This window comes from Lutra lutra, chromosome 7 (genome assembly GCF_902655055.1).
Source record: "Lutra lutra chromosome 7, mLutLut1.2, whole genome shotgun sequence".
NCBI lineage: Eukaryota > Metazoa > Chordata > Mammalia > Carnivora > Mustelidae > Lutra > Lutra lutra.
The window spans coordinates 120667586-120680598 of NC_062284.1; the positions used below are offsets into that span (position 1 = coordinate 120667586).

Genomic DNA, 13013 nt, shown 5'->3' on the forward strand with positions numbered 1-13013 from the left:
TTTTTCAGGTAGAGCTGAGTGAGGCTGTCAGGGTAGGATTCGCATAGACTGGGGTGAGGTGGATGTAGTAGGGAGAGAATGACTGGGAAACCCCATAAATAAAAAGCAAGACTACAAGAGTGTGCTGGTGTGCTTACAGAAATACAAGGAGAAGGGGTTGGTCTGCTTAAAATGGAGAAATCCTGTTTCCCAAATTATTGAATAATTTGAAAACAGCTTGACTTTTTTACATTCATCTTGAACAGCCCTTGTCTTATGTAGAATAGTATTTTATCCAGGATAGGTGCTTAAAATATGTCCGTGTTGAATTCTAATTCACTTTGGTGTTGGTACACCCACTCTGTTGAAAAAGACCGTATTGGTGCTGTGTCTTCCTGATTGCTTGCCTCTTGACTTCCCCTGCATTTGTGAAAAACCTCTCCTATGCCACTCTTTGCCTCTTCCTAAGGTGGAAAGGGCTCCACAAGTAAAAAAGAAAGAGTGGGTTATAAGGACAGTAGAGTAGGACTGCAGAATCATAGCATGACCCATCTGGAGCATTCCTTGCTGACTGTCCAGTCCAAACCAGAGAGGTTAATTGATTTGCCCGAAGTCTCAAAATGAGCTCGTAGCAGAGCTGGAACCAGCAATTTACATCCAGGTCTTTATTCCCCACTGTTCTTGTGTTTTAAGCTGCCCACTCAACATCTTATTCTGGTTTCTCTCAGGCATTCAAGGATAACCTATCCCCAAATTAACTCATTGTTTTCTAATTCTTAGTTCATGCTATTCTCACGTAACCAGTTAGGCCAGCTGCAAATCTTGTGGTGACCTTTGACCACTGCTCCTTATTTTTATCCAGTCCGGTTGAGTATAAATCTGTGCCTGAACTGTAGAAGCTGACACATTATACTGTGGTTGATTTGTGAGTTTAGTTCACTGGTTCTCCTGTGAACTCACATAGAATATGTGGCCCAGAGGAGGATCCCAGGACATGCTTGTGGATTGCATGCCTGAAGGAAGGATGTTTTGTTTTAAATCAGTGGTAGATCTGGAAATGTAGATCTTTATTAAGGCTTACTTTGTTACATATAAATGCTGCCTAAGTACCCTAACTGAGCTCTGTGATTCTGTGCTTTTGATTTTAAAAATATATCAGGATAATCTTTCTGTGTTGCAGCTGGATGGATCATATATGCTTTAGGACATGTTGACGTTACAGCAAAAAAATGGTATACACTCACGCTAATTATTAACGTAAGTAATGCTGACCAGCATGCCTGGAGGTAAAATATTCTTTTCTTGTGCCTTTCTGGCATTTTCTTTTATCAGGTAAGAGGGGAAAACTGTGATAAATGTAGTAATGGAAACAGGCAGAGAATTTGCCAGGATGCCAACAAACCAGCAGACCCTAGGGTGATAGTGTGTATCAGGGTAAGCCCGCAGGAGAACCACCAGCTGTTGAATTTATCGCTCTACAGTTTTTTAGAATTTTGGTTCTGTTTTTTAAACTCAGGGATAATTGGTAGATAGTCAATAATCAATTTTTTTTCCAAGTTGGCTGAACCAAGATTATAAATTGGAGCCTATAAATTTATTTTTGGTAGTTGAGAATAATTTGGTTTTCAGCGATAAGTACAATTTTTTAGAAGTTGGTTTCCATGAAGACCCTTGTCAAAGAAGATACCAGATTAATTGTAGGATCACGGCATCTAAACATATTTGTCCACATCCCTGGGTGATCATGAGTTATTGCTGGACGTGCGTCTAAGGGACACTGTGTGGAAACTTCTGTGTCACACAGGGCTGCTCTCTGGCAATAGGGTTCTGCCCTAAGTTGGTTTAGGTTAGAACAGCAGCTAAATTATGGAAATCAGATACTATTTTCAGGTTGTTCGTGTCTCTTAGCCAACCACCCAAAATGACTACACGTTTTTCAGGTGGTAACAATACGTTTTGAGCACCTGGTTTGGGAACAGCATTGTGTGTTGAACTCTGCCACCCTCAATGGGCACAGCTTTGTTCCTAGTTCTTCCCTCTCGTGGAACGGAGGCGTCTGGGCTGGCTTGATGTGCATGTGGAGGGGCAGGTCTGCTAGCTGCCTCCGGGGCCGTGTGTACTGCTGTTTGATTAGGCAGACATTTAGAAATGTAATTGTGTTTTGAATTTTGACAGGTATTGCCCTATTGCTAGCCAAGCTGTATCTAGTTTTATAGCAGTTATAATAATATTTGATATTACCTATTTTTAAGGATTATTTTTCAAGCTAATTGATATGATATATATTTCCATGATAATTAGGGAACTTTACCCCTTATTATGTGTATTGGCTATTTGTATTTTTCTCTCTTCTCTGAAGTTCCCCGTTTGCATTCTTTCCTCATTTTCTTACTGTGTTTTCTTTTTCTGATGTATTCATATGAATTTATTATATATTCTGAGTGATGACCTGTTGTCTGTTATGTATGTTACAGATAATTTTCTTCTGTCCTGTTGTGTGTATTTTTTGCCCCATGGTATGTTTCATGAATAGAAGGTTTAAATTTTGATTCTGCCAAATATTTCACTTTTTTTCATGGATTTTATGTTTTATTTAAGAAGACCTCGACCTTTCTCGAGGTGAGGAACATTTTTTTTTTATAAAATAAACAAAGTTTAGGATTTTTTTATGTTGAAGTCTTTTTTTTTTTTTTTAACATTTTCTTTATTTCAGGGGGGAAGGGGCAGAGGCAGAGGGAAAGAGAGACTCCCAAGCAGACTCCTGCTGAGCAAGGAGCCCCACATGGAGCTTGATCCCAGCCGAGATCATGACCTGAGCTGAAATCAAGAGTCGGATGCTTAACTGACTGAGCCACCCAGGCACCTCCCCCCGCCATGTTGAAGGCTTTAATACATCTGGAATTTACTTGTAATCATAAAGGGGATGAGCCCAATCTAATTTATTTTCATAACAAATGCATGGCCATCCTCATTCATTACATAGACTGTCCTTATGCCTATGATTTAAAGGCCGCCTTTTTGATGTAACAAATCATCACATGTGGATAGGTTATTTCTGAACTTTGTTCTTTATATTGGTTTGTCTTTTATTATCCAGTGTCACACTTTAAAGTGTGTTGACTTTCCAAAATCTTGGATTACATAGTTTACTCCCTTGTTCCCTTCAGGTTCTTTCCTGACCACCTTGTATAAAACAGCACACATCTTCATTTCTGTCCCTCCTCCCTTAGGGAATGAAGTGAGCATCCTTTATTTATTTATTTATTTATTTATTTTTATTACTTATTTGAGAGAGAGAGAGAGAATGAGCAGAGGGGAGAGGCAGAGGGACATGGAGAAGCAGATTACACTGAGCAGGGAGCCCGATGTGGGGCTCGATCCCAGGACCCTGAGATCACGACCTGAGCCGAAGGCAGATGCTTAACCCACGGAGCCACCCAGGCGGCCCTTAAGTGAGTGTTGTTAGCAGCAGGCATGTTTGGACCAGGCAGATCTGTGTGCAGACTTCCTTGCTGACACCTGCTGACTCCCTGCAAGTTATTCACCTTTTTGAGCTTCTGTTTCCGTATCTGTAAAAGGAGGATAGCTTCTGTAGGTTGTCTTAGGGTTAGATGTTTTTTCTCCTTTCCTTTAATACATGTCTATTAGGCACCTTTTATGTGTACTTTCCTAGGTGCTAGGGATGCAGCAGTGAATAAGACACACAAGGTTCCTGCTCTCTAGAGCCTGTATTCTTCTAGGACACGCGTTGGCAAAGTCTTTCTGTAAAGGGCCAGATAGTAAATATTTTAGGCTTTGTGAGCCATCTGGTCTGTGCAGCTTTGCTCAACTTTGCTTGTATTGTGAGAAAGCAGCCACGGACAGTAGGTAAAGGAATGCATGTGACTGTGATTCCAATAATGTTTTATTGATAATAGGTGGCTGGCCTGTGGGCCAGAATGGCTGCCTCTTGCTCTAAAACAGTAAGAAAATCAAACAAATCAATCAGTCAGTTAATTTGTGAAGAAAAAAAAAAAAAAAACAAAAACAAAACGGGACAATGAGATAAGGTGGCTCCCCTGTTAGGATTCTCCAGGTCTAGAGACTAGGGAAGGACTCTTAGAGTTGGTGCTCTTTGAGTTGAGGCATGCCTGGTGGGAAGAGTGTTCTGGGCAGAGGAGGCCGCTCATGACTGGGCTGGTGTGAGGAGCAGCCTGGAGGCCAGCGGCGGGCGGGAGGGGGTACAGGGCACCTGGGCTGTATGACCATGGGTTGGCTCCGGGTTAGTAGTCCCTGGTGGCCACTTTGAGGGCTGCGGAGAGCTGTGCACGTGTGTGGCAGCAGGAATGTGGGTTTCCTGAACGTGGAGTTGGACAACTAAGATTCGGGTTCCAGCTCTGCTGGTGAACCTGTGATTTTGACTTAGAGTCTCATGTCTCCGTATCTTTCTCCATAAGATGAAAGAACAAAATGAAGGCCCAGCGCATTGTAATTCTGTGACGTAAAAACAGATCTTATTTTGGTCCTCGGTCTAGTGCTTTGGATCTTTATTTAGCTCTTCGCCCTTTGAAATTAGCTACTTTTACATGTTTAGCTGCAATTGATATTCTGTGACTATATGCTCATAAATGTGCTGTAATAATAATAAGAGCTAATGTTTACTATCCGCTGTCTGCCGGGCACTTGGCTCTGTAGGAATGGCAGCTGTCTGAGGAAATTATTTTATCTTTCTCTGTCAGGGACCAGTGAGTCATTTCTATGGATATGTCCCTTCTTACCCCCTGATCTCCCTGACTGCAATCATCAGTTTAACTGATGGTTACTATTTTTCTAACCTAAGGGTGGGCTCTTCATGTGACTTTGAAGTGGTATTCTGTACATGGAGTCAAAAGGACTTAACTAGATGGATGGTTTGGCTCAGTAGCTGTGTCGAAAGAGCTGGTGCCTGTTGGACAACGTGTGTGCATGCAAGTACTGGTAAATTACAAATATTTGTTTATTTTAGTGGGCTTTTGTTCAAAATTTTATGATGCTATGGAAAGTTTTACGTTTCTGTAGGTTTTACAGCATCTTGGTGAGGTACAAGGAAATCCTGAGGTCTTCCTCGTGCCTTGGAAACTCTTACATACGTAGATAAGAATTTCCTCTGAGAGAATTTTTCCTGTGTTTCCAACTTTTGCTCAGACTGTGGAATTATGTTTTGCCATGGTGTGAAGTGAGAAGGATGTTAGCTCCACTGACTAGATTGGCTGTACACATTATGAAACAGACCTCAGAGAATCGTTTGCATATGTCTTCAAGGGGTGCATTTGTTTTTCCTCCAGGGCCGGTTCTCCTCTGGCATGCTGAATGGCCAGTATGTCTGGACGAACATCCCTGTGAATTTCCCAGAGAACGGCTGGGCTGCCATTGGAACTCACTCCTTTGAATTTGCACAGTTTGACAACTTTCATGTGGAAGCCTCAAGCTGATATTCATGGAGCACCATAGAACCACTCTTTGGATTTTCTTTCTTTTGTTTTTGGTTTTGGTCGAGAGCCAGTTCTTTTGATGGATCAATATTGAGCCTCTTGGAGGCTAACAATAGTGGAGAGTAAATGGGGAGAGAAATACATGTTTACTTGATCTTCTGGAAGATATTTTTAGAACTAGTGCCCAGGGGAAACGGATGAATCTTGAACATGACCTGTTATGTCCCCTAAAATTCAAGCCGTGCAGCGGTCCCGTTGTGAGGAATGGTTTGGGTGGTTCACACCTCAAAGCCTTGGCATTGATGCTGAGGTGGCTGTCTTCATTGAATGAGCAAGGGATGGCGTGGATGGCAGTAACTTGATCATCACAGAGACGGACCGTGTGTCTGAGTGAGCAGATGGCCTCGTCCAGAGGTCACACCCCACCACAGGGAACTGAAGAACACTGGAAGCGCTGCTTTTTGGAAACTACTTCAACATGTTAATCTTAACACTCTAAAGAGTATTTTTTTCTTTTCCTTTTTACGATGATGCTTTTGAATTATAGATACGATGAGTGGATCATTTGAAAAATGCCTCACTAATAAACTACCTCTAAAGCTAGTCCTGCAGTAATCAATGTGAGCAGATTAATTGGGCTGTCCGCAGTTTTTAATTCTTTTAAATCCAACCTTTAGTCTTGTAACCCGTAAAGCTCTCTGTGAACATTTTCCCAAGTGGCTGGAAGGAGGACAAAAATCCCACGTGGCCAGTGCTGTTCGCGAGTCTACAGATGAAGCTGTAGCAGTTCTCTGGTGTGTCATTTCATAGTGCCTTTCGCAGCCTGTCTTCTTGTGTGCCGCGCGTCACGGACTAACACAGCTCATGACTTCTCTCTGTGCATGGAAGAAGGGGAACACTGAGCTTCTGCCAGTTCATAGAATTGGATCATCCTCTAATATTTGTGTGATTAGATTAGATGCATTTATTTCACGAAAGTACAAATGTGTTTATATTTAAGTGTGGGGAGCAAATTTCTCATGCAGTATAATTTATATCTAAACATTAATGAACCTCCTAGAAACACCTCCATTGTTCATGTCAATAAAGTAAATTCTAGAATTCTCTAAAGTGAAAGTTCAAAACTTCATTGGACTAATCCTATGATTTTAGAATTTGTAATGGTTTAACATAGGCTAAACTGACATGAAGTTTCATATTTCTGTTAAAGACAAGAAGCTAAATATTAGAATATATCAGATTATAGAGAAAAAGTTTTAATTAAAACCAACTCTAAGTGATTTCTACTTCAGGTCTACATATTTTTTTAAGTTAACTTTATTGTGGTATAATTTACATACAATAAAGTGTCCCCATTTTAAGTATACAGCTCAGTGAGCCTAGACAAGTGGATACACCCCAAAACCAACACCCCAGCCAATATGGAATATTTCCATTACCCTAGAAAGTTCTCGTGTACACCTATGCAGTAATATCCTCTCACCTGCCCCCATCTCAGGCAACTGTCGATCAGATTTCTGTTGATACCGATAAGTTTTCCTTGTTCCAAAACATTATAGAAGTGATATACACTATGTACTTTTTTGTGAATGGTTTCTTTCATTCAGCATAATGCTTCTGAGATTTGTCCATGTTGCTATGTATATCAATGGTTTGCTCCTTATTTCAAAGAATATTCCATTGTATGGTTAAACCACAATTTGTCATTCTCCTCCCTCACTTTTTGGAATTACAAATAAACCTGTTATAAACATTTGTGTACAAGTCTTTATGTGGACATATGTTACCATTTCCTTTTTTTTTTTTTTAAGTATTTATTTTAGAGAGAGAGAGCAGGCAGAGGAGCAGAGGGAGATTGAGAGAAAGAGTATGAAGCAGACTCCCCGCTGAGCACAGACCCTGCCTCGGAGCTCAATCTCATGACCTCGAGATATAACCTGAGTTGGACACTTAACCAACTGCACCACCCAAGTGCCCTATTTTCATTTCTTAATCAATACCAGAGTGAAACTGCTGTATCTTTAGGGAAATATATGTATAGCTTTATAAGAAACTGTCAAACTGTTCTCCAAAATGCTTGTATGATTTTACACTCCCATCAACAGTGTTGGAGAGTTCTGGTTGCTCCACATTCTCCTCAATGCTTCATGTTGTTACTCTTTCTAATTTTAGGAGCGTGGGTGTGTAGTAGGTGCATGAGATGTTGAGCATCTTTTCATGGACTTAGTCATTCATATATTTTCTTTTGTGAAATGTCTGTTCAGATCTTTTGCTAAAAAATAGGGTTTTCTCTCATTGAGTTGTAAGAGCTCTTTATATATTTCAGATGCAATTTTTTAAAAGGTTTTATTTATTTGAAAAAAAAATGCATGAGTAGGGGAGGTGGAGGAAGAGGTAGGGAATTCCAAGCATACTCCCTGCTAAGCATGGAGCCTGATGCCGAGTTCAATGTCATGACCCTGAGACCATGACCTGAACCGAAACCAGGAGTTGGAGGCTTAAATGACTGAGACCCCTGGGTTTACCCAGATGAAATTTTAAATCAGATATTTTATAAATAGTTTTCTCCTAGCCCATATCTTTTCAAGAATATAAAATTTTAACTTGGAAGTACAGTTTATAATTTTTTTTTTTTCCTTTTAGGGTAGGTGTTTTTTTGGTGTCCTAAGAAATCTTTGTCTATCCTAAATTCACAAAGATCTTATTCTTTGTTTTCTTCCAGAGGTGTTATATTTTTAGCTTTTAAATTCAGGTCTGTGAACTGTTTTGCATTACTTTTTGTATATGCTGGGAGGTGAGATTTGAGTTTCATTTCTTTCCCTTTATGGATAGTCAAGTTTTTTTTGAGTATCATTTGTTGAAGAGACTATCCTTTGTGAAAAATCAATTGACTATCTATGTATACATCCAGAAGTAAACACTGTATTCTGTTCTGTTGACTTATATGTCTGTCCTTAGGCAAATACCACACTGTATTTCTGTAGCTTTATCGTCAATGTCAAACTCAGTTTAAATCCTCTCAACTTGTTCTTCAGAATTTTTTTTGCTAATATAGGTAAATGTAAAGTTTGCATATAAATTATAGACTCGCCTTATATATTTCTGCAAAGAGGTTGGGGAATTATTATTTAGGGTTACAATAAAATTACAGTTCAATTTGGAGAGAATGGATTTCTTACTTTTATCGACCCTTCAATCCATGAACATGTTCCACCTTCCACACGTTTAGGCTTTCCATACTTTTAGCCATTTCTGTAGTTTTCTGTAGAGACCAAGTTTTGCATGTATTTTAAATTTATCATTAAATATTTTATGGTTTTTTGATGCTGTTGTAAATGATATTTTTTTTATTTCCTTTTTCAATTATTGCATATACATTGAAATACAGTTGCTTTTCTTGGTTGACCTGTAAATACCGCTGCTTGTCCCAGCCTTCCTGGGAGGGGTGCATCATTGAGTGTACCAAATGCCTCCAGTGGCCACACACCACTGGAGCAGGGAGGAAGAGCACCCTGGCACAAGGATGGTAAGCACTTCTCCCTGCAGCGCCCCTGCAATCTCTCTATGCTGCCTGGCAAAAGAAAGAGGTTTGCAGATCCCAGCTCCAATATCACAGAGCAGGTCAAAACGGGCCTGGGGCCCGGGGAACCCTAACAGAAGCAGCACTATTCCAATTTCTACATTTTTTGTGTTAATTTTGGCTGTTTGTGTCTTACAAGGAATTTGTCCACTTCACATAAATTCTCTAATTTATGGGCATAAACTGGTTTGTAATATTTCCTTGTTATTATCTGTAAGATGTCCCTAATACGGCCAACTTGTGCTTTCTTTGTTTCTTTTGATCTTTATTAGTAAGAGTTTTGTCAGTTTTATTTATCTTTCAGAGAACCTGCTTTTGGTTTCTTATATTTTTTCCCCTATTGTTTCTTCGTTTTTTTGGTTTCATCCATTACTGCTTGTACCTCTATTTTCTTCTACTGACTTTGGGTTTAATTTGCTCATTTTCTAGCTTAAGATGTAAGCTTAGATGATTGGGTTGTGATTTTTTTTTTTTAATACAGACATTTAACACTGTGAAATGTGTAGAACACCAAGTAGCATCTCACATATTTTGATATGTTACATGTCTCATTTTTATTCATTTGAAAATGTTCTCTAATATCCTTTTTATTTTTATTTTTTGACTTTTGTGCTAATTAGAAGTGTTTAATTTCCAAATACTTAAGGATTTCCCAGGTTTTTTTTTTTTTTTTAAAGTTGCCTCCTTTAAAAAAAAAAAAAGGAAAGAAAAAAGAAAAAAAGAGCTATTTTTAATGCATTTGTCTTCTATGGAAAGAGTAAAGGATAACAAAAATTGAACATTTTCTTTAAGTGCTCAGTAACAGCTTGTTCTTATTTGGTTTAATTTAATCCAAGGGATTAAATACTATGTCCAACTCTCCTCTAAAACTGTCATGAGATTTTACTACATTGAATCTGTTTTTTTACTTCTTTTCAGAATGTGTGTTGGTCTTTGTCCCTCCTTCTCCTTCTGTTCCTCCTCCTTTTCTGGATACCATATCTCAAACAATGGCAACTTGATTGCTCCTAACTTTTTTTTTTTTTTGCTGTTCTCTTTTTTTTTTTTAATTAATTTTTTATTTTTTCAGCATAACAGTATTCATTATTTTTGCACCACACCCAGTGCTCCATGCAATCCGTGCCCTCTACCATACCCACCACCTGGTGCCCCCAACCTCCCACCCCCCACCCCTTCAAAATTCTCAGATCGTTTTTCAGAGTCCATAGTCTCTCATGGTTCACCTCCCCTTCCAATTTCCCTCAACTCCCTTCTCCTCTCCATCTCCCCTTGTCCTCCATGCTATTGGTTATGCTCCACAAATAAGTGAAACCATATGATAATTGACTCTCTCTGCTTGACTTATTTCACTCAGCATCATCTCTTCCAGTCCCGTCCATGTTGCTACAAAACTTGGGTATTCATCCTTTCTTTTTTTTTTTTTTTTTTTACACAGCTTTATAAACATATATTTTTATCCCCAGGGGTACAGGTCTGCGAATCGCCAGGTTTACACACTTCACAGCACTCACCATAGCACATACCCTCCCCAATATCCATAAACCCACCCCCCTCTCCCAACCCCCTCCCCCCATCAACCCTCAGTTTGTTTTGTGAATTAAGAGTCATTTATGGTTTGTCTCCCTCCCAATCCCATCTTGTTTCATTTACTCTTCTCCTACCCCCTCAACCCCCCATTTGCATCTCCTCTCCCTCATATCAGGGAGATCATATGATAGTTGTCTTTCTCCGATTGACTTATTTCGCTAAGCATGATACCCTCTAGTTCCATCCACGTCGTCGCAAATGGCAAGATTTCATTTCTTTTGATGGCTGCATAGTATTCCATTGTGTATATATACCACATCTTCTTTATCCATTCGTCTGTAGATGGACATCTAGGTTCTTTCCATAGTTTGGCTATTGTAGACATTGCTGCTATAAACATTCGGGTGCACGTGCCCCTTCGGATCACTACGTTTGTATCTTTAGGGTAAATACCCAGCAGTGCAATTGCAGGGTCATAGGGTAGTTCTATTTTCAACATTTTGAGGAACCTCCATGCTGTTTTCCAGAGTGGTTGCACCAGCTTGCATTCCCACCAACAGTGTAGGAGGGTTCCCCTTTCTCCGCATCCTCGCCAGCATCTGTCATTTCCTGACTTGTTAATTTTAGCCATTCTGACTGGTGTGAGGTGATATCTCATGGTGGTTTTGATTTGTATTTCCCTGATGCCGAGTGATATGGAGCACTTTTTCATGTGTCTGTTGGCCATCTGGATGTCTTCTTTGCAGAAATGTCTGTTCATGTCCTCTGCCCATTTCTTGATTGGATTCTTTGTTCTTTGGGTGTTGAGTTTGCTAAGTTCTTTATAGATTTTGGACACTAGCCCTTTATCTGATATGTCATTTGCAAATATCTTCTCCCATTCTGTCAGTTGTCTTTTGGTTTTGTTCACTGTTTCCTTTGCTGTGCAAAAGCTTTTGATCTTGATAAAATCCCAATAGTTCATTTTTGCCCTTGCTTCCCTTGCCTTTGGCGATGTTCCTAGGAAGATGTTGCTGCAGCTGAGGTTGAAGAGGTTGCTGCCTGTGTTCTCCTCAAGGATTTTGATGGATTCCTTTCTCACATTGAGATCCTTCATCCATTTTGAGTCTATTTTCGTGTGTGGTGTAAGGAAATGATCCAATTTCATTTTTCTGCATGTGGCTGTCCAATTTTCCCAACACCATTTATTGAAGAGGCTGTCTTTGTTCCATTGGACATTCTTTCCTGCTTTGTCGAAGATGAGTTGACCATAGAGTTGAGGGTCCATTTCTGGGCTCTCTATTCTGTTCCATTGATCTATGTGTCTGTTTTTGTGCCAGTACCATGCTGTCTTGATGATGACAGCTTTGTAATAGAGCTTGAAGTCCGGAATTGTGATGCCACCAACTTTGGCTTTCTTTTTCAATATTCCTTTGGCTATTCGAGGTCTTTTCTGGTTCCATATAAATTTTAGGATTATTTGTTCCATTTCTTTGAAAAAAATGGATGTTACTTTGATAGGAATTGCATTAAATGTGTAGATTGCTTTAGGTAGCATAGACATTTTAACAATATTTATTCTTCCAATCCAGGAGCATGGAACATTTTTCCATTTCTTTGTGTCTTCCTCAATTTCTTTCATGAGTACTTTATAGTTTTCTGAGTATAGATTCTTAGTCTCTTTGGTTAGGTTTATTCCTAGGTATCTTATAGTTTTGGGTGCAATTGTAAATGGGATGGACTCCTTAATTTCTCTTTCTTCTGTCTTGTTGTTGGTGTAGAGAAATGCAACTGATTTCTGTGCATTGATTTTATATCCTGACACTTTACTGAATTCCTGTACAAGTTCTAGCAGTTTTGGAGTGGAGTCTTTTGGGTTTTCCACATATAGTATCATATCATCTGCAAAGAGTGATAGTTTGACTTCTTCTTTGCCAATTTGGATGCCTTTAATTTCCTTTTGTTGTCTGATTGCTGAGGCTAGGACTTCTAGTACTATGTTGAATAGCAGTGGTGATAACGGACATCCCTGCCGTGTTCCTGACCTTAGCGGAAAAGCTTTCAGTTTTTCTCCACTGAGAATGATATTTGCGGTGGGTTTTTCATAGATGGCTTTGATAATATTGAGGTATGTACCGTCTATCCCTACACTTTGAAGAGTTTTGATCAGGAAGGGATGCTGTACTTTGTCAAATGCTTTTTCAGCATCTATGGAGAGTATCATATGGTTCTTGTTCTTTCTTTTATTAATGTGTTGTATCACATTGATTGATTTGCAGATGTTGAACCAGCCCTGCAGCCCTGGAATAAATCCCACTTGGTCATGGTGAATAATCCTTTTAATGTACTGTTGAATCCTATTGGCTAGTATTTTGGCGAGAATTTTTGCATCTGTGTTCATCAAGGATATTGGTCTGTAGTTCTCTTTTTTGTTGGGATCCTTGTCTGGTTTTGGGATCAAGGTGATGCTGGCCTCATAAAATGAGTGTGGAAGTTTT

The 13013-nt window shown here is 39.5% G+C and overlaps 1 protein-coding gene across 2 annotated transcripts in view; it reads left to right on the forward strand.

The window, feature by feature from the left end:
• GALC (galactosylceramidase) overlaps positions 1 to 7193 on the forward strand; it is a 60772-nt gene extending 53579 nt beyond the window's left edge. For both annotated transcript variants that reach the window (XM_047737633.1, XM_047737634.1), the window contains exons 16-17: positions 1160 to 1236; positions 5283 to 7193. In XM_047737633.1, the coding sequence (XP_047593589.1) occupies positions 1160 to 1236; positions 5283 to 5429 (224 nt within the window). In that variant the 3' untranslated portion in view covers positions 5430 to 7193. The remainder of the gene's footprint in view (positions 1 to 1159; positions 1237 to 5282) is intronic.
• The last annotated feature ends 5820 nt before the right edge of the window (positions 7194 to 13013 follow it).